The 27,805-nt window shown below is 48.2% G+C and overlaps 1 protein-coding gene across 4 annotated transcripts; it reads right to left on the bottom strand.

Annotated features, from left to right (window-relative positions):
* Nucleotides 1-63: 63 nt before the first annotated feature.
* On the bottom strand, nt 64-23,592 carry gulp1a (GULP PTB domain containing engulfment adaptor 1a). Of its 4 annotated transcripts, none has more exons than XM_086122930.1 (12): nt 23,455-23,592; nt 9,900-9,978; nt 8,085-8,146; nt 5,493-5,564; nt 4,837-4,935; nt 4,403-4,540; nt 4,194-4,310; nt 3,729-3,812; nt 3,380-3,604; nt 3,140-3,275; nt 2,921-3,033; nt 64-1,074 (listed from the first exon to the last, which is right to left on the bottom strand). In XM_086122930.1, the coding sequence occupies exons 2-12, from the start codon at nt 9,925-9,927 to the stop codon at nt 1,003-1,005; spliced, it is 1,146 nt and encodes a 381-aa protein (XP_085979056.1). In that variant the 5' UTR covers nt 9,928-9,978; nt 23,455-23,592; the 3' UTR covers nt 64-1,002. The 4 variants fall into 4 exon arrangements, with proteins under 4 accessions (XP_085979056.1, XP_085979057.1, XP_085979058.1 ...); XM_086122931.1 differs by having other exon boundaries at nt 2,921-3,015; XM_086122932.1 differs by lacking the exon at nt 3,380-3,604.
* Between the last annotated feature and the right edge of the window lie 4,213 nt (nt 23,593-27,805).

Genomic DNA, 27,805 nt, shown 5'->3' with positions numbered 1-27,805 from the left:
GGTGCGTTTAAAAACGTTTGGGGACACTCGCGTAGATCTGCAGCTCAGTGAACAGGCACTACATTGGTGAGTAAATGAATTTTATTTTACATTTCTTCTCGTTATTTTATTTCGTTAGTATTAATGGTCACCAAATAAAATGACAAAGATACAAAAATGTATCACATAAATCAGCTCACCTGCAACTTATAATGGCGCATTGTAGTCAGCTTCCTGCACTAAAATTCGTTCAATCTCAGCTGCTCAACATTTTCAGTTATTTGCTGTTGTACAGCCTATTCTCAAAATGCAAATGATCTGTTGATTTTATTTTCAAAGAATAGTTTGTTTTGTTATTGTGTGTTTGGTGTCTCATATGAAACTGCGACATTGCGCAATGTATTGGACAGACTTGTTTATGATCACACAGCGTCATTTGGGTGGCATTTTATTTAGTATTTTTTAAAATCTTTTTATTTTTGACAATATCTGTCAATTTAGTTTCCTGCTCTTACTTGTGAATGCATACTTGATGGTTTTATATGCTCCTGAAATGAAGTGCTGCCTGACGAGACTATATTGTGTTCATGTATGTGACGTCACTGAAGGCCTAAGGTTGAAATGCACGGCCCGCCACTGCATTCCACGTATTTCATAGCTGGCATTTGGAAAACACAATTGAAATGATGTCTAACTTCAAAAGTGAGTGTACCGTGTGACATAATGACCCCCGCACAACTCTCATGCACTGTACAAAAGCAAATGTCGTCAAAACTATCCTTTCCAGTTTTTAGAAAAATATGTCTCTTCCCACAATGCTGGGGACCTGAAAAATTTGAACACAACAAAACAATGTAAATGTAAATGCATATAGAAATTTCAAGATGGTGGGGGGGGGGGGCAAACAAAAAAGGGTGACATCCCCACTCGAACATGGGAGTGGATTTTAGCACTTGTACAAAAATCGTATAAACGGGCTCAAAGAAAATGACCAAAAAAAACCCAAACCCTCTTCCGGGGCAATCAGCAGCGGCCATCGAGCGGGTCCGGAGAGAAGACGGCGCCCTCTAGGGTCAGTCCCATTTTGAACCCCTCCTGTAATACACATGGACGTGTGTCACGGGATGGAAAGAACGTTTGGGCTCATGCAAATGGAACTGAAATAACACGGGAATGACTTGACAAAAAAAAAGTCTGTACGACTTAATCATGCATTCAAATGAAAGATGCAGCTAGCAGAAACTGGAAAAGTAAATACTGTCTTCATGCAGGAAGAATCAAGCCCTCGGTTACGTTTGTTTTTCAGATATGGCAATAATGCGAATGGGTAAAAAATAAAAATAAAACACCAACACTGCCCCCTCTTGGTCGTGAGCTAATAGGGCACCCATAGTGTAAGGGACCCGGATAGAATAGTCATAAGATAAGATAAGATCTCCTTTATTTGTCCCATGTGATGTACCGGGTCTGCCTGGGAGAGACACCGTAAAAGATTGACTCGTTGTTACTCTGAATCTGGTCCTCCTGTCAAGTTATTTCACAACCTAAAACATACGTTTCAGGGTGAATATATTAAACACCTAATAGTAACAAAACAAGGCCAACAAAAGACTTTATAATATTAAAAATAATACAAATAGTAGTTTGACTCAAATATCACATGACGATTTCATCTTGGAAGAATACTTTATTCTCGTGAGAGTACAACTTTTTCTTTAAAAAAAAATACATTCTATATTCACCCAAATCAGTATGTTATCTGAACGTTTGGCCTTTTTGTCTTGTAAATGGGCAACTTTTTCCTTCCTATGGCATATAACGAGACAGATGGGAGTTAGTATTTCGAGGGCGTGCTCGTTAAAATAAAAAGTCCTCCAATGTAAGGTGTCCCGAGAGAAGCCCTGCATTGAAAGTGCAACGGTCACATTGTGCGGCCGTCAAGCATCGCGTACAAAAAAAGAGAACGCAGATGACACGAAGGCAAAGAGAGAAGAGTACAAACCATCTTTGACACTGCAAGCAAAGAAGACAAAGACAAATGTTTAAACGTCGTAAAAACGGTCAAAAGTCAAAAGAATGAGGAAACGAGTGTTCAGAGGAAAGGCTGCCTTGGGAAGAAAAGTGGTCAAATGTCGCCACCTCGTGGAAATTGTCGACATGAAAGCAATTTTCGGCTCGGGAAGCGGATGGCCGTTTGGTTTGTGTGCCGCTTGGATTGGACAAGAGTTCTGGCCGATCACGAGCTAAATATGGTTGGTGGGTCGGTTACTTAGCCTGACAGCCAATCACCGAAGAGCAGCCAGCAAAAAAAAGGGCGAGAAAAACGGCCCGGTTGAGCTCAGTGCGCGTTGCTGGCAGCTGCTTTGAATGTGGCCGCCCTTCACCGTCGTTCCATGAATCGTGCGCTCGTTTTGCTTCCCTGAAATCCGCTCCAGTGCTGCGTTTATCGTTTCAACATTTCTGTGCTTGTTATTATATTTCTCCCTGATAAGTTCCAGATTGGGGATATAAACAACGCATGGAAATGATCTGATTCTGACGAGCAAATGTCTACAAATAAAAGTGGCGTTTCTCGGATGTGCAGGGGGGCGCTTCTGAAATTGAACAGGAAGTTGGCCATTTTGCTTTGAAGCAGAACATCTTGGGTGGACCCCAGACCTTGAGCTGGATAGTAAACTTGAGAAGAACAAAATCCATCTCTGCTCACCCGTTTAACACATCGACACTAAACTGGGCGGACTAATTGAGTGACTGAAGTCAATGCTAATGGTTCGAGCACTAAATACATCTCAAACTATTATGATTTTAGCATTTCCCCTGGAGCCCAATTGTTTTTCGAGTTGGCCCAATCTTGTGGCATAAAAGGGTGTTAGGAAAGAGCGACACGCTCTCACTGTATTCTCGTTTCAACAAAGTAGCTTGCGTCAATATTGCCGCTCACCTGCATTTCATCCAGCTTCGACTGAATATCTGGAGGGAAGTCAGCTGACCCACAGGTGAAGGGATCAAATGGCTCCGCCCCAAACAGGTCTTTCCCTTCAGACAACACTGCGACTTGATACACGGACACATTCACCCACTGCAACGTGAACTTGAAAAAAAACAACACACACACACACACACACACACACACACACACAACAAGGAAGCACGTGGGCACCTATGTTTGGCGGCAGTGCGGTTGGAGGTACCGGGCAGCCGTTGCTGGCTTGCGTGGGCACCAGCGCGGTCCCCGGGGAGAAGGGCACCATGTCGAAAACGTCTGTCGACTGCGCTTGCACCGAGACGCTCCCCGTCTGTCGAAAGTGGCGGAGACAAGTGTCAGCCCATCAATCGAGATCGCGATCGAAGGCGGGGAAGGCGTGAGGGCGAAACCGCGAGAATCGAGGGCCGGCTTTACGCGAGGTCGGGGGACGCCGCATCCCTCGGGCGCTTTAGGAGGAAGGAAAGTGCATTTGGCAGGCGGCGGGGTTAGGAGGCCGGCAGACAGGTTGGACTCTGGCGAGCTCATAGGCGTGAGGGTGACAGAGGAGATCTCCAGACAGGAGTTGAGGTCGTGACACCAGAAGAGAGAAGAAGGCCTTCGCAGCGCGTACGCGTCGTTAGCTTCGTTGAGATAGAACGGCTGAGAGAGAAGACGGCAGACGCAACGTCGGATTAGTCGGGAGATGCAAAAACATCGCCGGACGCCAGACGGGAGTCACGTGAACTTTGCTTTCTGCAACCCAAGTCGGCGGCGATGTCCTTACTGGGGGCACGTGTGTCATCAACTGCTGTTCCAGATCTTGGAGCTGCTGCTTCAACTCAGAATTTTCTGTTTCCAGCTCTTGAATCTGCATGAAAAGCACAACGTACATCAACAGGCGGGCGGCGCTGCCAGGAATCCCGGTGCCCAACCAAATCATCTGTAGAAAATAGTTGAGACAGAACGACAAACTCGACTCTTTAAACTCATTCAGTAGCAGCCAATTCTAGACCAAGTCTGAAAAGACGTTTCCAAACGTCTTTGGGAGTGAATGAGTTGAATGGCGACAAATGGCGCCGCGCTACACCGCATTTCATTTCTCCACGGATGATGTTTGAGCCGCCAAACGAGCTAACGAAACAGTGGACTGGCATGGCGCCTCGCCCTCGCGCATGGACTCGCACATCAAAGTCAACGGGGCTCATTGAGAACGGCAAAGGAGCGGAAAGAACGGCGACGGGAGACGCACTCTCTTCTGCAGACTTCCGATCTGCTTCCTGGTCTCCACGTCTTTGCCTCCCGACTCCAGGAACTTCTTGTAGGCCAAGTCGAAGGCCTGGCCGATGGTCAGCGTGATCTCCTCGGCCTGCAACGCCGCACTGTGATATTCAACTAAATGTCGACGGGCAATCGGGCAAGAAGCGAAGACGTCCGCTCGGCAACAGCTCGGCCACTTACACACTTTTCACTGTCAAACACGTAGCACAGGTGTTTGTTGGACTCGGAGTCCTTGCAAATGAAGGTGAAGATCCGTTTATCTGTTTTGTCATCCGCACAGAAGGATATTCTGTGTAACTGACAGTTGTGCTGCACGTCCTGGAAAAACGGATCGCAAGGGGTTACAAGTTAGCAAAGAGGGCCACGCGACTATATCTCCAATCCAAGCCAAGAAAGGCCCAACTATTGCAAGTCTTTCACAGATTAGGCGACTATGGAGCGGTACGGTCAGGGCTGCGTCAGAACGCAGTCTTCTGATGAAGAACTGCTTTCGAGGAGGAGGATTTCCTTCAACCTCAACTGATGCAAAAGGATCTTCGGGCTCGCATTGCAAAGTGTAACACCGAAACAAGACAAGTACAACGGCGAGATTAAATCCACGTTCAAGCACTTACTTTTGTCTTGGGATCGAGAATTTTCACGCCGTAAATGGAAATCTGCAACTCGACCTTTGGGGTTTTCTGTCCCTCTGACTTCTTGATGTGCCTCTGAAACTTTAAAGAGGTGAATGACCCGCGTTAGCTCGTCGGCTATAACGAGCAGCGGTGGAAATAAGACGGTCAAATTGGTTGTCACGGCCCTCGGAACAGCTGGTTCACACCTTCCCGTTGTACACGAACGACAGCGTGAATGAAACGACGCCGAGTTTGAGTGTGCACTCCGGAAGAGAACGGCAAGCTTCTTCTCTACCGTCCGGACAAAAGCATGCCGAGCAGTGAGATAAGCGCTACAAAACGTTTTTCCGTCGGGCACGTAGCCCCGTAGCTTCACCCGTTGGATCGGTTGCCTCGACCGTGTGCACCGTAACTTTTTAAAATCACTTTGGGATTCAAGTTGAGAATGTGAAAACAGTTTGACGGTAGATAAATCATGACTTTTATCGAGTTGCGAAATATCATCCGTGGCTGCGAGTTAAAGTGCAAAGGCACCTTGCCAGCGGCTGACGGGCTAATATTTATTACGGCAAGCGTCTGCTCTGAGTTTTTAATCTTGATCTTAGCTTTCATTGCATCCGGATACTTTTCTTCTGGTCTGGAGTTTGCGCTTTTACCTTGAGCTTTCTCACGGCATCCTTGACAACCTCCGTTCCTTTTGGGGTCTCCACTTCAGTGTTACCAAGAAACTGGAAGACAACACATGTCACATTAACCACCACCCACCCCCCCAGTTACGCTTAAACCCAAACGGTCCCGTTTACAAGACGTTCATGAAGTCATAAATGGAAAAACATCTCTGCTTTCTTTTTCCGGATCATTTGAATTATCGCCGCGTGTGATGAAGAGCCAGTTGAATTTTACATGAGCATTTTGGACGAGGTGGGCCGGAGCCGGTGTCACCAACGATCCATTTCAAACCCAAACTTTCAAAGTTTTCTGTCCTGAAGTGTCCGCCTGCGACCTCAACTCTCTGCGCCGCTTCCCCGTATACTTTTGTATCCGGATGCTCTGTTGTCCGGCTGTCAAAGAGGGCGAGTGACGGCGCTTGTCGCCCAACGTTAGCCAGCACCTTCAAACTCACCCGCGACCCAAATGAGGAAGAAAATGAAGGGCAGGGGGGATGCGAGCACAGACACGAGCGGCAGTCGCATTCGTCCTGTCCTCGAGGCTCGGCTTTTAACCGGATCTCATTTTCGACGCGCCGCTTGGAAAACATCTCGCAGTTGAATTTGCCCCTCGCAGATGGCCTACGGCCGCTTCCCGAAGCGCGAAAGAGACCAAAGAGAAACTTCTGCAGCAGTTCAATCATTCTCCAACAGATGGAGCCACGTAACATACGGGGGCAGGGGAAGCAGCAAACACTCGAGCCCAACCGCTCGCTCCCTTCCAATATCAGGCATCATAAACGCCGGCGTCGGCCCGTTAAGGAAACTCGCACGTCTCCACGACTTGAGCAGACGTTGATTGCTCGGGTCCGTGCTTCGCAATCCGCGTGAATCATGAGGGGGCTTGGTTTTGTTTGCTGCTCGGCTTGCCAACTCATGATCCTGCGCTCATGAGGCATGGAGCCACACAGTCTTGATGCGGATTCTCGTCTTGCGTGCCTCATTTCACGCGAGAAAAAGATGCCTCCATACCCTTGCCAAACGCGTGTTGTTTTCATTCCGACAGTAATTCCTCATTCTTGCCAGAGGCCACGGTCGAAGACACACGTGTCAAACTCAAGGCCCGAGGGCCAGATCCGGCCCGCCACGTCATTTTATGTGGCCCGCGGTAGCAAATCAAGCATGTCAACTTGCATGATGCTTGCTAAAATCCATACGGAAGTTCTCATATGTAATAAATAAGAGACATATTGTCAGCATTTTCTAGTAACCAAACCTCTCATTTCAGTAACAAGTAATAAATCGTTATTATTGACTTTTTTGTTTGGTTTCAGTCATAACGGCCCTCGAAGGGAAACGGTATCTACAATGTGGCCCACGCCAAAATTGAGTTTGACACCCCTGGTCTAAGAGATCGAATTAAACCGGCCACGTCATAAACGCGCATTGGGAACATGTTCCTGCAAAGACTTTTTATCCACACAAACCACACGCGGTGCACAAATCAAGAAAAAGAAATGGCAGGAAGCTACGACAAATGCCCAGAATAGAAAAGGAGAAGCGGCGGCTGTCGACAACTGAGGCTGGTTCAAGGGGGGGGCAAACCTAGACGAGAGGCTCATCCGTCCGTCACTGACTCATTCAGCAGCAAAAAAAAAAAAAAAGAGCGTCCCTCACTGCACATCGTCACGGCCAACAGCTCGCGATCGCCTGCTATCAACGCACCAATGAGGTGGAAATTATTTAACGGCCCATTAAAATGTCTTCATGGCCTTCGCGCTGCTTAATTGCGAGCGTTTTATGATGTCCTCTGGTCCCTTTTAGAATCATCAGCAATTGAAGCAGGAGCGACATTTTGCCATCTCGTAGCCACGAGCGAGTGATTTGTTCACGGGGGGGGGGGGGGGCGGCAAAAACATGTGAGTGTACTGAAACACGTGCTGTGGATATATATATATATATATTTTTAAGTTCGATGTTTTGTCCTGGATCCACTGATTTTATGACGTGCAACCAAAATAAAATGGAGTACATTCAACCGCCCACATCTTTCTGTGAAATTGACAACACCCACAATAATACGATAAAAATACAGCTCAAAACACTTTAGACAGCGCTTCAATAGTGCGCATGGGCATGCACCTGTGGCAAAAATACTGTCACTTCCACTAACAACTCTCATGAAAGACGTGTTTTGGTTTCTGGTATTGTCCTTGGTTATGTGTTTTGGGTCCTCTTGTCCTTTTGAGACAGGCTAGTTTCATTGATCTATTTTTGCCTTTTGCAAGCGTTTTTGGTTCCTCTCGTTTTATCCTGATTTATTGTAACGGGCGTCATGACTTGTACTTTGTACGTCTTGCGCTATTTTTTTGTGGAAATAAATATTTGTTGTCAAAACTTTTATCGGAGTCAAAGTTTGTAGCGTCACCGTGAAAAATGCCTTGTGAAGGGACGGGAGATCAGTTTACTCCAGACCGACTCGAAACTTTGTCCAAATCTCAGTTTGAAGTTGTGAAATGTAAGCAAATTATTGTCGTTTTGTTTTTTTTATTTCATGTTTGCGTGCCGTGTAAAAGGAACACAAGTAGGTGTGAGACGTACCTTGGCGTTGTAGGCTATGTAATGCTTGGCCAGCGCCTCGGGTGTGTGCATCCATGATTTTTCTGAACACAAAAACACATGCGGAGTTGACATTGGCAACCGTTTAGCTGACGTCAAAGCACAATGGCAATCTGAAAATTGCAACATTATTGTCCTCGCCAATCCAAGTCGGCAAAATGCAGATGAATGGCCTCCGATACCCCTTTTCCACCCCAAAGAAAACTTGGTGCTGGTTGGACGCCAGGGCCAGCCATTATCCAGACCTTTGAATACTCGATGGCACGGAGGCCTTTCTTTCGATACGTCTTCCTCCTGTTGCGGCATGTAAAAAGGCACACCGATCCACCCCAGGCATGACTAAGCAGCCAAACAAGACCGTTTAAAAAAAAAAAAAAAAAGGAAAGAAGGTCACAGTGGGACTCCATGTGTTTTTCCTCGTTGACTTCCATCTTGGGTAAAGGCCAAGTACTGTGTAGCAATCAAGAGAAGAGGGCAGCAGGGACGCACTCACGCATCGACGACGCTGTCTCCTCTCGCACGCCAACCAACAGAGCTGAGAAATGGTTCTATCCACTCATCTGCTTTGTCTTCGACGTTATTACGAGTTTGTGTTCTGTTTGCGGCAATTTGCTGTTTCGGTCGGACTCCCGTGCGGATCCTTTGTTTCCTCAGTGTGGTTCCCGGGGTTGAAGTCTTCGTTTTTATTTTTGTTCCAGACTCACTGACCTCCCATTGTGCCCTGGCATTCGGCTTCCTGAATTACTATCTGCCCTTCGTTCCGGGCAACTAATTGTAGTCTCAGTGATGCCACACACGCGGCTACTGTTGGGGCCGCTTCGGTCACGACGGTCGGTTAAGTTCACATTTTTTGTGGGGACGGTTACTTTTAGTCCAAGCGCACACCTCTTCATTTAGAAAGGCAGCCAAGATAATAACGCTGAATCGTTAACCATGTTGCGTCATCGCTTGCCGTACAAAACGACTTGCTTTAACCGGGCAGTCGTGTACAGCAAAAGAAGAAAATGGCAGCCCCGGTTGCCAGCGTCCCTTCGGCATTCTGACACCGCCACTCAAACTACGCAAATGACGGCGCAAATCTCAGCCAAGTTCTTTCTTTTATCTCGACAGTATACGCGCAAAACTGTAAGCAGTGAAATCTGGTGACTGATTGCAAAGCCGGGAAAGGGAAGGGTGGGGGGGGGGGGGCTTTCAAAGTGGCTCAGCGTTTGACCCTCCTGTTGGAAGCGCCCATATGTGAGTTCTGACAAAGTACGGGCAGGTACAAAATGGCGCTGATGAAAACTTGCAAACTCATTATGTCGATGAGGAATGGGGAAACTTGGGTGGGAGGTGTGAATCCTGACACCCAAAACATCATTATAACCTGGCGGTCCACCTGGGCCCTGCGCAATTTCGACAACACTCTCCAAAAATCCTCCTGGCCTGATGAGTTCCAGCTGAGGAGCAGATGGTGGTAAACGCATCAAGCTGTTTTGCCCAAAGTGGAGTCCCCCAATTTTCCTTGGCTGTGCCCTTGGGCAGGGTCACCTCGAAACTGCGTGACTCAGAATCAGCCCTGATGGGGTTTTTTCCCTCGGTGCCCGCTTTGTTTTCCTTGCGCGAATACTTTTTATGTTGCTTGATCATTTCGGCTGCTATCTTTGGTTTGGTCTCAATTGTGAGTCACGCTATGAGGCAAGCAAAATGAATTGTTCAACGAGGTTTTGTAATGCAACCAATTTCCAAAGTTGGCCATGTGAGATTCATTTGAGACGAGCGAGTGCGTTTCAAACTTGGCTGGCCGTGGCCACTCACCTTTTTTCCTGTTGAAGGCACGATTCATCTTGGAAAGTGCGCGCCGCGGTTCCTTTCCGGATGGATTCAGATCTTCCTCCTAGCAGAGGAGAGCGGAAGGGAAACACATCAAGCTCAAACGTTAGTTTGTCAGCTTTCCCATCTAACAGGAGCGCAAGCCCGCTCTTCCTCTCAGGGCCTTTTACATTTACCACTGGCCCGCCTCATATTTAAACATCATTTTAAAACAGAGTGGTGGTGGTGGCGGGGGGGGGGGGGGTGCATGTACTAGCACTTTGCTGCCCCCGAAAATAGAAAGTTGATGCTGATGAGACTGCGCAAAAGGAAGCTTGGTTCCTTCTTTGAGACTTTTGGTTGTCCCGCTAAGGATGAATGTGTTTGACATCCTGAACACAACCCCCGAAAATTCCCTTGAAATCAGGGTAAGGGTTGGCCTAACCCTCACTTAAAAATAAAAGATATAAAGGTGGCACTTCAGAACTCCTGCGTCATAAATGTAGACGGTGATGTTCTTTGGATGCGATCCCAAGTCTGCGACTGCCCAAGTCCTCCACCTCGCAGCACTTCCTTCCAGTCACAACAAATGTCCGTCGACGTGGCGTCTCTTCCAATCAAACCATTTCAGATCTTGCCATCAATTATCACGACGGCTCCATAATCTCTGCGACTGCAGCGACCAAGTGCGCAGGACGAGGTCGGGTGGCCGTCAGCCGCCGCGTGTCGCCTACGATCAATGTTGTCGATCCTTTGACTGCGGGGAAATATTCCGAGCCGGCCGCGTCACGCCGATCTGAGCGCGCGCTGCTGCAAACAAATGAGCTTTTGCCCTGGCAATTTCAAAAAGAAAAAAATGCAAATGTGTTCAGCATTGACTGGCATTTCCAATTTATCAGGCGCAGTCTTAGTTATTAGCGGGTCCAATTTACCGGGAAAAAGTCCGAAAGGGCCAACTCGGTCATATCCTGCTTACCGAAAATCATACTTCCATATACCTCGAGGGACATCACGAACCTGTCTCTTATTACAGTTGTTTGTCGAAACCATTTCCAATAAAATGGCCCCCAACTACCATGAATAAAACAGTATGACCATGAGCAGATGTAAAAATGGGTCGACAAAATGAGATTGCCGAACAAATACATTTTCCTTTGGTTGGTCTAACGATGGGTGGCTTGTGTAAAAAAACCGAAAAGTATTACTCAAAAGATGGTTGGCCAAATTGACTTCACACTTGACCTCGAAGCAACCTGCGAAAGCGAAAAGAAACGCCGAGCCGTTCCTCGCATTGGCGGCACACAAACGGGGAAGCGAGAAGCTTCTCGTGGCGGCGGGCTGTGATTGCACTTGGCATGAGCGGCAGCCGCAATGTTTGGTCTGCTTTCAGGGTATCCTGTCCGGTGACCCCCGCCGCCCCCCGACACGTTCGCAGACACACACTCGCAGACTTGAAACTCCTCTGCCAACTTTCGAGAGGGCCGGTCGCCGCGTTTCGCGACCGCAGCAAAGTTCCAGCTTGACTCGCTTGGTTCTTGGCCAGGCCACATTCTGCCAACACGCCGTTTGCGTTCAGCCTTTGCTCGAAGTACTCCACTTAGGGCGCTCATAAATCATTCGCAAAGCTAAAAATCTGGATTTATCCCCCACCAATTCCAATTCTGGGAGTGAGGGATTCATTTTGGGCTCCCCAGTCAGATGCTCGTTTGTCTCGAGACTGGTTTATCAATCCAGGATTGGAGCTGTCGGGATGTTTCACGCGCACGACCGAGGTTGAAGACAAAGCGGGCTGCCCGTCCCTGTCGCCGTTTCCGGATCCCTCTTGCTCCTTGGAGGCATTCGGCAAGGACGGGTCAGCCCAAAGAAAGCGGCGCGCCGACGGACTTTGCTCGGCTGAAAGATCTTGGATCCGTGCCAGTCATTGCCGATCCCGAAAACGGATATTCAAGTGTCCCTGCGGCCTCGAGGTATGGACGGTGCAGTACTGTCAAGTTGGATCAACATCTGCTTTTCCCGTTTTGGTGTTCAGAATAATCCCCCATCTGCATGTTCGGAACAGACGTGACTTGAGCGGGCTGTCCCCTGCACCCTCCACGTGCTCTCGAGTGCTAGACGCCAGATCGCCGATGGACGTTTCTTTATTTTTTGAACTACATTGTCCATCCTCTTTTCTGATTTAGTTTTCACCCTAATAAGCTGTCAGAGGGGAAAAAAACCGAAATCAATCCCCTTCCAGGGGAGGCCGCAAGCGAGAGCGTCCTCCGCCTACTGCCCAAAGATAGAAGGGATGGGCTTCGGCTCGCCCCGCGACCCCTGTGAGGAGAAGCCGATGAGAAAATGGACGGATGGGTGCCAGCGGACCCGCTTCACAGACAAGCTTTCGCCTCTGCGCGCGGCAGCTGATGATTTCTTTTGCGCCGGCAAAACAGGCGTCGTCGGTGACGGACGGACGGACGGACCTCCCGTCAGGAGCGACTCTGGAAAATTGTGGGAATGACTTTGATTCTTCTGAATCCGCTGAAGAAAATTGCAGCGTTGAACTGGGTGGACGGCATTCGGCGCCGCTTCGTGGCGGCTCTGCGCCTACCGTGACATCCACTCGTACATGAAATGTGCCATCGGGGTTAACCGCAAAACTATGACAAATCATGAATCACTTTCACACTCCCAACATGACTGATATGTCAACAACAACAAAACAAAGGAAAAGTCCAACAATTCAACTCCGGTGAGTCCAACGTTTGCAATCTGGAGGAGATCCCGCCCACTAACAGGACGTCCAAACATCAACAGCGTGCGCTGAGGTTATGACCTCATTCTAAGCGGGGAGGGGGACAAAAAACCAAGTCAACAAAGGTCCTTTTTGTTTTCCGTTCTCGCCGAAGGAACGCGACTGGTTCGGAGAAGAACGTGACTTTCTCTCGACAGGACGGGATGTCTACAAAGACACCGGCACCAGGTCACACGCAGCACCTGACCGATGGAAACGTGACGGAGACGCAGACGGCACCGATGCTGGCAAACAACAAACAAGCCGGCGAAGCTCGAAGCAACTTACGTGCCTGGAAACGCGGGCGGAGGAGCGCAGAGGAAGCGAAGCTAATGCCTTTCAGCTGTTGGCCAGATGCCGGCGCGAGAAGGACGGCGGCGCAGGGCAGCCGACGGGACGGGACGGGCTTTGCAAACTCAACAAGAAACGTTTGGCCAGACACGCGATACTTTGCGTTCCGCTTCCTCCGCCCACTCTCGCTCCAGAATTCTTGTGGAGTTCCGCATGTGCGAAAAAGAGACCCCCTTTCACTGAGACCTGACCTATAAAAGCCAACGTGCCAAAGGTTGCGCTCTGACTTTTTTTGGTTTTGTTCCCAAGAGTGATTCCTCTTTCCACTCCACGGCAGCAGCTCTTTGTCAAGATCTTTTGCACCATCCCAAACATGTTAGGAGTGATGATCACATTCAATCAACTTGCTTTTGGCCCATCATTGCAACGATGAGCTATTTTTTTTCTTTTTTTAACATGACCTCCTTTGTGACACAAACAACAAGGACACAAATTGCATCTCAACCCGGCTGTCCGTTGTCCTTCCATCCAGCCGTCCATTTTCAAGTTTGACCATCCTCCCTTCTCACTCAGCCACCTTCACTTTTTTTAATTAACCTTGCAGCCTATGTCAAATGTCTTTTTTGGGGTGGGGGTGGTGGTGGTGGGGGGGGGGTTCACATCGCGGGCCGCTGAAAAAAGTTCGACGGTCCGCAAATGGCCCCCGGACCATATTTTGGAAACGGAATGTGAGAGGATGGCGTCCAATCAACGCGTGAGAAACACCAGCGGCAAGTACTTTGCAACGCAGTTCTTGGGCGGGGCTTTGGGATCGGGCGTCGGCGCGCTTTGCTTGGCACGCTTGACATTGATTTCTGCACGAGGAAGCATTTCATTTGAATGGGCTATTATTGCCCATTTGAAACGTGTTTGCGCAGCTGTGGCGAGGCCAGCTCCTTAGCACGCAGTCAAAAGGCACACCTCATTTGTTTTATGCGGTGGGGGACACTCAGCATTGCCAAAGGCCAGTTTTGTTGTTTTTTTTGGTCCCCCCCCCCCAAAATAAAGTCCATTGAATGACTTTTAGTGGGGTTATTGGAGACTTTGGTTGACAGCTGACGTCCAGACAGCGTTTGAACGCTGCTTTGTGCAAAAGCCACCACGAGTTATTTTAACTAAACTCTTTTTTTTTTTTTCCATCCGCTGAACTAACATGATCAGGAGACGTGCCAATTGGTTTGTTGCATGAAACGCTTTGATTACGATTTTGATTGTGAAGGACGCACAATTTCAAAAGACTCCTGATGAATATGTACCGAAATGTTTCTTTTCAAACAGCCTCACAGATCAGCTGGGGACCTTTGATTTTGCCATGTTTACACAAATTCCAGCGCCAATTATTTGAACTTCTTGCTGGGCCTGCGCACGTGTTGGTGGGCACGGGAAAAAATGCATGCGCGTTGTATACGACCCAGCTAGCCCCAATATGAAACACGCCAAAGAAGCCATCGTTTGATCCCTCAAACAATCAGTGATAAAAGAGAACGAAGGGTAAGAGCTCGCCGAATAACTTGATGCTTGACAACCAGAGGCGGAGCTAGGCGATTTGTGCGGGCAACGTCCCCCTTTGATTTTAAGTTTGCTGAGAGAGCCTCTGTTTGCTGTCTTCTCCATCAAAATATGATGAAATGAAATTATTCAGTAGTCAGAGTTTTCCACCGCTCAAATCAACAGTTTGTCAATTGGACGCAATATGCTGTTTTTTTTTGTAGTAGATAATCAAAAGCGACAAGCAAAGGAAACATCAAAAGGTACAAAAAGAATGAAGGAGGGCATCAGGACGTAGCGTTCCCCCGCTTGCACAACCCGCGCACGGCTAATGTGAATTCACAATTTTTTTTCTTTTTTAAATTCATCTGTTTTCAGCTCAAGTCTCTTAGCAACGGGAACCTGGGGGACATAAAAAGATCCGCTCATCAGAGGTCAGACGAACGCAACGCTGCGTTTCACAGCAACGCTCTCGCAAGGGAATCGGGTCCAAAATAAATTAGCTTAAAAGTCCCGGCCGTATGGCTTTCTCCCTCGTCTGCGGAGCCACACAGTGGCATGTTTTACGATACAATGGCGTCGGGTCGTTATTGCAACGAGATTTACAGTGGATTCAGGAGCCGCATTCACATTGTGCCCTCTCGGTTCCATTGCAAATGAAAAATGCCTTTGGAAATCCATCTCGTTCTCCCTTTCGATCCACTTGCTATGAATGCATGCAAATAAAACGTAAGTAAAAAAAACTAACAAACACCAAAATCAATGTAATCGACACGAACAACGTGAAGAGGAATCGTTTTGAATTTTGGCCGCCGGATGGTGTCGCTCAGGGATCGCGTCCAGGGCCTGCATGTTTTAGATGTTCCCTCTCCTCCCAAGGCGCCGGATTCAAATCCGCAGGGGAAAGAACAGAAAGCGCGAGATAGGTGCGCTGCATTGACGCTGCACAGTGAGCCCGCCGGGACCGCACGAGTCGCCCGCCGGCCTGTCCACGACTGGGACATTGTGATTTATTATTATTATTATTATTATTATGCGGTACCTTCAATGGGCTTTCCACAACGTGACTCAAAGCGGCCACCAGGATGTTAACATGCAAAATTGGGGCGGATGCAGCTCAGTCAAATGGCAGGGCCAGATGCCCGTTGGATTCTAGCAGATAAGGACGCGAGTTGGCACGAGGCACGTTGGTTGGCTGTAGGCAAAGTGGTCGACGGCCGTGAGGGTTGCGCTCCGCTGAGAGGAAATCAAAGTGTTTTCACAAGTTGCTTCGACACCTCTCATCTCATTTGTTCTCTTCCCCATGCTTGGCCAGGAACCAGCGGTCACAACCGATAGCATCAAAAAGTGGCAGCAAAAAAGCACGTCAATTGTCATGTCATCTTCCCAAGTGTCAAGTCTGGTTTTGCTCGCTAACCAGCCAGGAAAAAGAGTCACTCCGTGTCAATGTGCCAGTTTCGGTCCGTTCACTTGAGTCACCTAAAAATTGGACTTTGGAGCCTCCAATCAAACATTGGCTGATCCTTGCAAAAAACAACGTCTGCTTTGTTCGGGTTAGTCAGATGCAACGTTAAACGGAGCTTGGAGAAGGTCAAATGAAGTTGACCTGTCAAGGTTAAGGTGCATTGAGCGCTCGGCGTGTAATTTCACCTGAAAGCCAAATACCGCTGACATTTTTTTTCTGTGGGGACAGCAAATGTGATTTGCTCCCACGTCTGCTTCTGCACCAGCCAATCTGAATCGGGAAGTGCCGTCTGCTGACTCCAGAATAACTCATTCAATGCCAAAGACGGGGGGGGGGGGGGGGGGGGTTCTTGTTTCATCCAAGGTACATCTATTAAGTATTTGTACTTTTTTTTTTTCCACACGGACCCTCGTATTCACCGCTATAACGTTCACATGGCAAAGTCCAGATTTCACGTCATTGATTTTCCATTTGCCGACTTGGTGACAACGAACACCTTGATCATGTGAACTTCATAATAACGACCAGATTTTTACCACCGAATAGCAAAAAAGGCCTTTGTGACGACGAACCGCGGGAAGCGAACTGCCGCCGCGACCTTGCTTCCCAACAAAACGTACGGCGCGGGATTCCCCGCTGTTGCTTAGCGACGCTCCCGATTGACTGGCTACATGATTGCCGTAATCTACATCGTAGTTGGCGGCCATTTAATTGGAAACGGTTACGACGAACGACCGTTCAAATGCTCGTATTCGTTCCGTCTCTCGAGATACGCTGTCACGAGGGTCGGGTGTAAGGTACATGTCATCGTAATAACCGACACGGAAGGGAATGAAAATTGCTGCCACTGAATGAGTTCAAAGGCTTCGATCATTGTACTTCAACTTTCTCCAATTTGTTGTCCGACAGAGGCTAACTCGAGCTGTCTGGGGGGTTGACACAACGTCACAATTTACACTCGCAATGGCCTCCGATTCACACGCAATATAAATGCCACTTCAATCATTGTGACAAAGTCGTTGGTTTCGATGGGCCTCGTTTTTGGCCCAAATCGAGGTGGAGCTTTCACATCCAAATCCAAACGCGTATTTCACAGCTTCTGGCAGGTGCGAAGGAACTTAAAAAAACAAAACAAAGCGACGACGGGTTCTATTTGCAAGCTTGTTTGATATTAGAATAGAATAGAATGTCAGAAGAATATCCATCCATCCATCCGCATCGTTTCCGAGAAGACTGAAAAGAAGCCCGGCGTGGTCGTGATGCATTTCCCGTCTGATTAGTCTGTGGTGGAAATGTCTTGTGGCAATCTGAAGCCATTCTCCTCCGAGGCATAAATGTCACTGGCGGGACGATTTGTCTTTCAATTTCAGGCGCAGCATACAAGCGACAGGAAAAAAAAAAAAAAACAACATCCCATCACTCCAGTTTAGAGGGCAGCGCACATTCTCCACATGACACCAGACAGCGGTTGTACCGGTGGGGGGAAAAAAAACACTTGCATCACCGCTGCCGTCGTCTCCTTCCCGCTTTAAACAACGATGGCGTTATCGCAGCCATCGGCTGGAGCCCGAGGAGCGATTTGTAGGCATGTATCGAGGCTAAGGTTTCTTAGCCTCGATACATTCTTTTATCAGACACCGTTTCCGAGGTCATTTTGTAGAGCGCTGCCTTTCGTGACGAGCTAAACCGACAATCAAACGACAGTTTTGTGAAAACTTCTCTGCGGGAACAGAGGACCGTCCTTGCTACCTGATATTGATCCGGCCACATCGCATCAATATCACAACTTGGTGTTTTGTTTTGTTTTTCTTCGTGCGGCCCAACTGACCTGACAGTTGAGCGCACACAGTGCGCATTGTTTTCGTGACAAGGCTGTCCTTCATGCCAGCTCCGTTCGACAAAAGGATCTTCTGAGTGGAAAGAATGCCCCCCCCCCCACCCCCTGCCCCTTCTTTCCTAGGCAACCACCGAGAGTGGCGAGAGCTATGTCGGCCCAGCTTGGCTGACCTATGCTTGAATCCGCCTCAAAGCGGTGTGCGTACATCACAGTACAGTCAATTAAAAACAAGGAAGAAAGACACAACGGCCTGCGCCGTCACACATGAAACGGCATTTCTCAAAGGACTCACCTTCCTTCTTCTATGGAGACGTACAGCAATACCGAATTCAAAACAATTCAAATGAGCTCGGACAACAAAGGCATGTTTGCGATGATTCAAGTTAGCTTTATTAACGGAAGACATCGTCTCCGTTTTTTTATTTTTTATTTTTAAAAAGAAAGCACTTTGGTCTTCATTTCATAAAAAAAAATGGCAGACATCCTGCTTACATCATGTTAGGAGAATTTGGTGTGGATTAATGAAACGTGTTTTTGAACTTTCCCCAACGTGATTTCAAGTGAGTTGGCCGTGTGACGCCCGTTTGGCGGGCATGCTCTTTTCTGCGGACACGGTCTTTTTGTCGACAGAAAGAAAAAGAGCTTTTCGGTGGCCCGAGTTTTCGTCAATCATTTCTTTTGGGGCTCTTTCTCCTGCTTCAATGGCCGTCCACTCGGTCACTGTCGATTGCGGACAGCAGGATTGGTCATTCGCGTCAATCATTACACTGATCAGCAGTGAGTCGTTACCTGCCTCGTCAATGATTTTCCTCGGGGCCAAATGTTGATTTAAAAAGAATTGCGAAGCTCCTTTGGCCGAAAGGCATCTTTGGGAAATAGGCCACGATCGGACGCACTGAAGTGGAATTGGCTTGAGCGGCTGACTTTTTGCTTTGCTGTTTGAGGGTTTGATTGAGCGGAAAGGTAGGCTTCTTTGCGTTGGTTCTGCGCGAACGTGGCCTTAAAAGTGAGCAGCACGCCAACGCCTTCCTTTTGCTTTGCTCGGATGCCTCGTTTCTTGTTGGATGCCTCATTCCTCGTAAGAACGCGCATTCACTTGCCACAAGACCAAGTTAGCATCGATTGACGCGCTAGCTGTGACAGTCAAAGACACGCGTGCCGGCCGAGTGTTTGGAAGGTGACGCCGAAGACGTTATGGATGGATCAAGTCCTACGTTTGCGCCTTGGGGGCGCCTTGTCGGATCTATACTGCCACTTCCCTCGGTTGGAGCTTACCGGCTTTGCACTCGCGCGCATGTACGGGACACGGGCCAAAACAATTTTAGCGAGGGGCGATCCTTCTTTGTCACACTTGGGACAGACAAATAGCCCATGCGAGGAACTAAGCAAGCCAAACGCATTTTCAGACTCCCCCGAGGCTCATTTTGATGAAGTGGTTCAGCGCAGAGGTCGGGAGCCTTGCACTTGTACAAATAGCTCAAAATAACGATGGGGCTGAAAAGGCGCAGCCAAAAACCGACTGAATACAAAATTTGCTTGGTACGGGCACTTGTGTAAACGATGAACCACGTTTCTTTTCCTCGAAAAAGCAACGGCGAGTCTCACGTCGCCGCTAAACACACCATTATGGAAATGCTTTGGTATGAGATGCCATCGTCTGTAATCTGCATTTTAAGTTCGTATTCATTACTACTTCGAACTCTGCCACAAAATTACAAAGTTCAGAAAAAAACAGAGTGGCCTAATATCGAAAGGATGTCAGCCGGCACAGTCCGTTCTCGAAAAGAGGCTTCAGGATGATGAACTTGAAGGCAAATCAGGCCGTGCTTTATTTATCCAGCCCCAGACATGACATTTGAAAATAAAACTGCTTTGTGTGCCCACTAATTACTATTTTGTGCCCACCAATGACTATTTTGACATCATTAGAGTGTGCACAAGAACTAGCTAGCGCTGATCCTTATCATACGAGGTGGGAAACAAATGGAGCGCACCTTCACAAATTGGCTTCTCACTGATCTAACCGGTCGGTGCCTTCAAAAAGCCACGAATGATTGCATCTGACGTTTTTGATGTTTCGTCGTGATATTATGACAAAAAGGTTTCCATTGTCTCCCGCCGATGCTGGCTCCTTGCAGCGCCGAGCTTGATGCCCTTCTAACGAAAATAAAGTTCGCTCACGCTGTCCCCGTCCGTTACGTAGCTTTCCTTTGACCTTTCAACTTTGAAAGAAGGCGCGTTCGATTTTCTCATCCAAGTAAAACCGCGAGGAGCCACGGCTACTTCAAAGCAACGACTCAATCTAACTGATACAAATGTATCAAGTTCCACATTATCATTGCACAATGCCCAACAAGTGTCATGTGTTGATGATCTGCCGGAATTTGAAAACAGCTTTCAGGGCTGGTAAACAAACACCACTGGTTGGAAAGTAGCAGTTAACATACGCCAAGCTCTGTTCAGAGTGGATTGCGATAAAGTGGCCTCAGTCTGTCTGTTTTTGATTTGTTTTTTGTTTTTTTAATGCACAAACTTGAGCCTACCAATCTGCTGGTATGTTATATGAACCGTTTAATCTTCTCAAAAATGTCCTTTTTGTCATTCCTATCCGAGTGAATAAAGATGGAATTTCCTGGGGATTGTTATTAACTTGGCACGATTGCACACTAAGATTCAGCGCTATCTAAAAAGCCTGTTTTGAGCTGAGGTTGGATGGACTCGCAGGCAAAGTGATTTGCATCCATCACTGTCCGCTCCTCCCAGACTGCAGGGGCAACCGTGACAGATGAATTACGCACCGTCGTGGCTGAAATGGCAAAGCGAGGCAGCAAAAGCCGGAGAGGCCGCGAGGCAGCTCGTCCCGCCCAGTCGACTGAAACACGTGCAACCATTTTTTTTTTAAAGGTCAGCAAGAAGAGGAAATACGTACCTCGGGCAAAGGTCTTACTTCCCGCTGTTGAGTGTGTTAGCAATCGACCGCCCGCACCGGTGAAAGCTGAACAGGTTCACGAAACAGGTAACAGCCTCGAAACTGCACGACGCAAAAAGTACAATTGAGACGCTCGCTCGCGTTTCACCGTCCAGCTTGAGGTGCATGCGGCAGCTCCTTCTGATAGTTAGTACCATGAATACACCGTATGGCTAACCAATCAAATAACACTTGAAAACAGTTCGAGCCAATAAGGATGCGGATATGCTTCGGTATAAACTGAGTAATAATCCGATGAACCCCCAAGGGTTCGCTACGGGGATGATAAGGCGGTCGCGGTCATCTTGAGTTTCCAGCTGACTAGACAAGCTCCTTTGAACTGACAAATCAAGCCCACGAGCTATCAAACGCAGTCTGTTAGCAGCCGCAACAGGAAGTGAACGGGCAACATGTTGGACAAGGTTGAAACAGTGATTTACTTTGAAGAGGTCTCGTGAAGATGCCAGCATAAAAATAGTGACACGAATCTGTGACAGTCTTGTAAAAAGCAAGTACGCTTAGCGACTCCGCTTGACGTGACACCAAAGAGAATAACAAAGGGGCTTGGCGGTCGAAAACGTTGAAAAGATGCTGTATATGGACACACTTTCTGTACAACCCAGCAGAAAGAACAACGCAACGCATCGTCGACAGCGGTGGCGGTAAATGTGGCCACAAACTAGATGGAAAGAATAAAGATCAAAGTGGAAATCGTCTTTTTTGATCTGACAGCCGTCCAAATAGCAGTCGAAGGAAAAGACCCCGTTTCCTTAAGATGGAACCCGAAGGGAGCGGATACAGTGAGAACAACGGAGGCCCCACGATTGAACCCTGTGGAACAGCAAAGGAGGCGAGGGAAGGTCATTTCTAATGGTCACATCCAGTCACTTGGTTTCGAAAACCCTCTGGAAAGAGCCACGCTTTGGGAAGGAAAGCCAGCCTGACACGAAGCCCAGGCCGCAAAAGACGCAGCTGAGAGGTCATTCTTGTGACGAAGCACCAGCGCTGCGCCGCAACCGTTTCCGCAGATTGCCTTTGAAGATGAACTGCGCGCCATCCTGGGATTAGCGGATGACACCACGCAGGTCCATTTAAACATGGCCTTTGTTCAACACACACAGAAGCGATGAGTCGGCCCAGAGCTGCGCAGAGAAGGGCCCGTGCATGCAAAGCTCCAGCACAATGTCAGCGGCCAAACAGGCCCGTGCTGAGTCAGCGCCGCCCTCTGACAATTTGGCGGCGCTAGGCGGCATAATTCAGATGACAAGCGAAGAATTTGCACAAAAATTCATTATCTTGACTTGGGCCAGACGCGGGCGGGGCGTTTAACTTGGGGAAAGCGGGTTGCCATTTGACATCAACCACGATTAGACTTGAAGCAACGGAGGCAATAATCAGTTCGCCTCTAATCTTGACGTATTAATTTTCCACAAGTAACGAATGCGAAATCTGAGCGGATTAAAAGCTCTTTCATGTTGCCGTTTCGACAAACGGCGGCTTCAGTCGGCCGACATCGAACCGCTTCAGGCGGAACGCCGTCGGCGTTGCGACAGAGCTTCGGGTGACAGTGACGAAATGGTGAACGCGGGCTCCTTTCCAACAATGTCATCACTCACTGTGCGATCGTTGACGGGTGAAGTCAGCCGGCAACGGGAAACGGGAACGGCGATCGGACCGAAGGAACCCATCGCGATGCCACGGGTAAAATCAGGCTGAGGCTGCGTTCAAACTGCATCGTCGAAAATCTCCCATTATGCAAGTGGGACAACGTGTTCTGGTTGGTCATAATTCCAAATTTGTTTGGTGCTCACCACCAAAAGAACAACACGCCAAGCAACGGTGCGGCGTGGCGGCGGTGGCGGCATCTTGCTTGGGTTCTTGTTGCTTCCCACGCCTGGGCCAGAGCCAAGTGTCAGAAAAAGCCCAGAAACAGCTGATACTGATTTGAGCTTCATCTGAGGTACTTTCAAGGGATACATTATTTCTTGATATGTTTTCAGCAGTGAAAAGTGAACGTTTGGTCGAACTGCGACATCAAATCATGATCTGCTTTGTTTTCTACAAAGGAAATTATTTGTGTGCTAGTTTTCCGAACTGAAAAAAAAAACTAGCATGACAGTCCTTGTGTTCTTTCGGGCTCTATTGCCCATGTGTGCGCGTGAGTGTAAATGATTGCTTATCTTGATGTGCCCCGCGATTGGCCGGTGACCAATCTAGGGTTTACACCTCTCCCCTGACCGAATGTCGGCTGGGATCAATTCCAGCTCACCCTCGAGCCTAGCGCAAATGGAAAATATAACAAGGGGCAAAATGACACGCAATGCACGTCGCACTCGCATGCATAGCCTTTTTTTGTGTGGGGTGGGGGGGGGGGGGTGATCACACAGACAAGATTCGCTTTGCAAGTTCGACAAAAACACAATCGGAGAGAAGCGAGAGGGAGAGCAATACGCTTCAACCGCTTTCCACAATAAGCACTCGAACCGCGAAGCCGCAATTCGACAGCGCGTGAAAGAAAATCAAGACCAAATCAGCTGTCGTCCACCCCCGCCGGACTTGCGCAAGAGAACTTTCCCCCGGTTCCGCCAATGAGGTCACCGCTCGAGCTCGTCAAAAACAAGCAGGGAGCGAGCACAACTTTTTCATCTTTTGCCTCCACGCTCGCGCTGGCAGTGAGCGAGGCTCGTCCGACTCGTGACTTACTTTGGCTGCGGCGCGGACGAGCCCGATCGAGTATCCCGGCGGTCAAAACCCAGCGAGCCTCTCGGGTCCGGTCCGGTCCGGTGTCTCCCGCCGCTGCTCGCCGGGCAGGCACATCCAACCAACAGTGTCTCTCGTCACTCTCCTCCTCCTCTTTTTCTTTCTCTCTCCTCCCTCTCGCTCCTGCGCTCGCGGCTCGTGACGTCACTCAGCCAACAACGGCGCAGCAACTTGGTGAATGCGCGAGCGGGCGCAGGATATCAACCTGCTGCTTCGGGTCACCGATCTCGATCTGTTTGCTTGCAACTATTTCCCCAGCGCTGTTTTTGTGAGTCCAGTGACTTCTAATCTTGACTAGTTTTCTATATGACTTGTAAAGTTGACGTTTTTTTTTCAAGCTCACGTTTTAAGCCTCCCCAGCAGTGAAAGGTGCGAATGCAGCAAAGAACCTTCAAATGAGTAGTCAAACTAAAAGCGCGTCTCCGGACTCTCACCCGCTGGGCAGATTCGCCAAGGCAAGGCTTGGTTTGAACGTCTTGCAGTTGCTATGAAGATGAAATACCAATACGGTAATACCAAGAGCCTTCCATAGAACGCTCATCGTTTTCGTTTTTAGTGACTTGCAAGGCACATGTGCAATTATATTCTTGTTATCTGAGGCCTGCAGGCACGAGAACTCCCCGTGCTAATGAAATCTGCTCTCAACCTGCCATAATGGCGGCAGTGAGGGCCGCCTCTGAACATTACATTGAACATTTTCATACACAAATTCGAACACATCTTAATCACAACCATTTCTGGGGGGGGACGTCACCACACCAATGAACGGCTAAATATTGCACCAATTTTCATTCTAGAACATCGTACAGTCTTCCAAAAGTCCTCGCGTGTTCGGCGACTTTTTTCACCTTTGCTAGCCAGGCAGTCGTACTAAAAACATTTGCAATGTCCTTTATTTACTGAAGTGAAAATGAGGAAACTGCATTGAATAATCACACGAGAAAAATCGTCGAATCGCTTCTTGCTCTTCAATTGCACGGTGACATAAAAATATTAGCCAGGTCATATTCAAACACTTCAGTGTGGCCTCCAGCTCGGCAAGAGCCGAAATGTGCTTCGCATTATCAACTGCCATTTTTTCCCCCCGCTGCCAGCGGATTGTCTCATTAGGAGTAATCAGCGTGTCCGACTTAATCAAAACGAAATATGTGCTCAAGCCATGAAGGCAGAAAGGAATGGAGGAGGAGGGAACGGTGGGGGGGGGGGGGGGGGCTCTCCGGCAACGCTGTTGACGCCATAATGAAAACCTCCATCAGAAAAATCCTATTTGATTTCCTCCTTGTCGGTCAGTCGATGACCCGTATTGTTTTGTGTTTTTTGTTACTGTAAAGTGTCCTTGGGTGTCTTGAAAGGCGCTTATAAATAAAATGTATTATTATTATTATTATTATGATGGCTGATGATGGCGTGCAGCCCCAAGCATTTATGCGACGCTCGCTTAGCCCGCATGAGAGGTGCATGACTTGTGCCATTCAGCATTTCGGCGTGCTTGATCATTCATGATCAATCCATCCTCACCAAAAAAAAAAAAAAAACACCCACACCCACATTTTGAAATATTTTTAATAAGAAACAAAGCACTATATAAAGCATGCTGTAATAGCTGATAATTAAATTAAATGTAAAAAAAAAAAAAAGTTTCAATTCAGTGGACATTATTCAGACACACATAATTCAGTGGCCAGCTGGTGGCAGTATAGTACGGACATGTGGATATTCATGGAAATGGTCAAAACTCCTCAGTATGTCAGTCATAGTCGTTGTTCTTTGCAAGAGATAAAGAAGATATGCCTGTGAGTTTTTATATTATCTGTCTACTTGCGTTGCTCCGCCCTTTGTGGTCAAGTAGCCACTAATTGAAGGCTTATGCCAACACTACACGGATGCTCTTTGTTTGCCCCTCTATACCAGTTTGTTAGCATTTATTTAAGCAGAACGTGTAATTCTCTTTGATGTTGAATTTGACCCTAAACTTAATCGGGATGTTTTTGCATATGCATTTTCTCCTGTCTGTTTAGATCACTGATGTAAATTTCAATCAGGTTTGAAAATGACTTTCCCAGCTGCACCTAATGATATGGAAATGACTTGAGGGAGTTGGGGGGGCGTTCCGCATTGTTAAGCAAGTGGCCATGTTTATGCTTAGTGAAGGAAAAATCTGGGAATAGTCCAGTGCCTTGCAAAAGGAATTAAAAAAAAAAAGAAAAAGAAAAGAAAGACCTTGCCAGAAAATCATTTTTGTGGTCTGTACTCCCCAAGTCCACCAAAGGTTTGCGGTCAAGCATGAAACAGTATTTCGGCCTCCTCTAACCAATCTATGAAAAAAAAATGTGCAGAGGGCAGAAGCACGCACTTGAAAGTTGCCCGCGTATCGACAGTACATGTTATGATTCATCGGAATTCTCATTGTTTCAGGGTCGAACTTTTGCTTTCGTCCATTTTTCTTTTTTTTTTTTTCTGCGGGTGTGCTGTGATATTTTCCAGATCCCAACTCGCTTCTTCCTCCCTCGCCTCTTGCTCGAAGTAACCATGTAGCCGTTAGCACTCCCTATCATCTGAGGCCAAGCACACTCCGATCTTTATTTTTTTTGGGGGGGGGGGGCAGTCGGGCATTCGGCTTGTCTCAGTTCCAGAGGAGCTTGATCGATAGCCGCCCGCATTTGTAAGCCGCTAAGAGGAGCGTGGAAGGATATCTCATTCCACTGCTTCTCTCAAGGGACGGACAAAGGCAATTTTCTTCTCTCTCAGAGTTTCCCAATGACCATATAGCACGGACCAGGTCTGACACACCGTGTTATCTCGGAAAACCAAACTTGAGAAATGGACAGAAAGCACCAGCGTACAGCAGACGACGGTCTCCAACATGGAGTGCAACCCGTCCGAGGCTACCCCGGATCTGTTTCTGCATCACGCTTGTCATGCAGATGTTGAGCCACTAGAGGGTCGCTTAGCTCAGCCTGAATCAATATTTCAGTGACATCTGTTTTACAGCAACCCGGTTTTGTTTGCGAGTCCGTCAGGGGAGCAGCTTGGGGGGTGGGGGTGCGGGGGGGTCAGAACAACATGGCTGCCATGAGTGCCACGGTGGGGTGTGGCACGTTGGCGCAGGAATCGAAAGCGCAGGCCTCTGAGCGGCACCCTGAGACCGCTGGCGCTTTTTGTCTGGAGCGCCTGCCTGCCTTTAAAGTGGGAAATGAACCTTTTACCTAGCTAGCGATGTTTGTCTGAGAACGAAGCGTTCGCAAAATCCGCATCAGTTTATCCTTTGTGTATTTTGGGCAAGGAATGTCAGAGAAATCGTTGTAAAATGAGGGCACGGGGGTTGGGGGGGGGGGGGAATTCTGCTTTGGTGAGTGTGTGAAGGTCAAATGTGTTTGAGGAGACATTCCCGAGCACGCCAGCTCAGCTCGGCGTTGGGCTGGAGGCTTGTGGGAGGTTTCGGACTTGCTGTGGAGCGAGAAGAGTCAGCAAAATTGCACTGAATCCCCAACTGCGTTTTGGGCGAGGAACAGTCGCGTTGCCTCTCACATCCGCCGATGTTGTGGAAATAGAATTTCTCCTTGGGGATCCGTAAACAGATTCAAAAGAAAAGAAAAAACCCACAAAGATTTGTTCAGACAGTATTTTAGATGTTCGCTGAATGGTGTTCATGGGTATTTTGAGTAAGAGGGGAAAAAAAGAGAGAGCTCAATTTATTTCTGGTCTCAAGAAAATGCATTCACGCAACCAAAGTCACGCTGTCGTTTTGTCCTTGGTTAAGAAATAAATGTACACCTTCAGGGCCGACGGACTCAGACTATTCATAAAACGAGCCCCGTCGTCGGCGTGAACGTGCTGCTAATGTGCACCCAAACAGAATCACTCAGTCAAATATGGAAATGAGACAAGACTCGCTAATAGCGCCTGTCTGACAGCCACTCGCACATAAAAACACCAAAATCCTCAACTGCTGTTAAGATCAGATGAGGGCTTTATCATGGCACTGGAGCAGCGTGTACGGTTTTATCCTGGCCCCCGCAGGGTCCAGGAGCTGGTGCACCAGAAACCAAGCAGAAAGGCAAAGCAACGGCAGAAGGCTTCGACACCCTCCCTCAAAGTGAGGTCAATCCGCAACGTTTTGATGAAGACGCAACGTTCAGACTTTTTGTCTTCATGGACTCATTCATGTGGCTGTCGGTCAACAATTTGACATGTCGTGCCGAGTTAAAATGTCAAGCGGTGGTTTGTCGTCAGCCACCCCGTTGGGGTGGAGCCGCCTACTCACTCCGCTCGCCATGCCATTTTTGCCGCGTGC

This window comes from Hippocampus guttulatus, chromosome 11 (genome assembly GCF_054856545.1).
Source record: "Hippocampus guttulatus isolate MCC_2025c chromosome 11, RoL_Hgut_1.0, whole genome shotgun sequence".
NCBI lineage: Eukaryota > Metazoa > Chordata > Actinopteri > Syngnathiformes > Syngnathidae > Hippocampus > Hippocampus guttulatus.
Note: the sequence above shows the minus strand (reverse complement) of the source record. Positions and strands in the feature narration are given on the sequence as shown.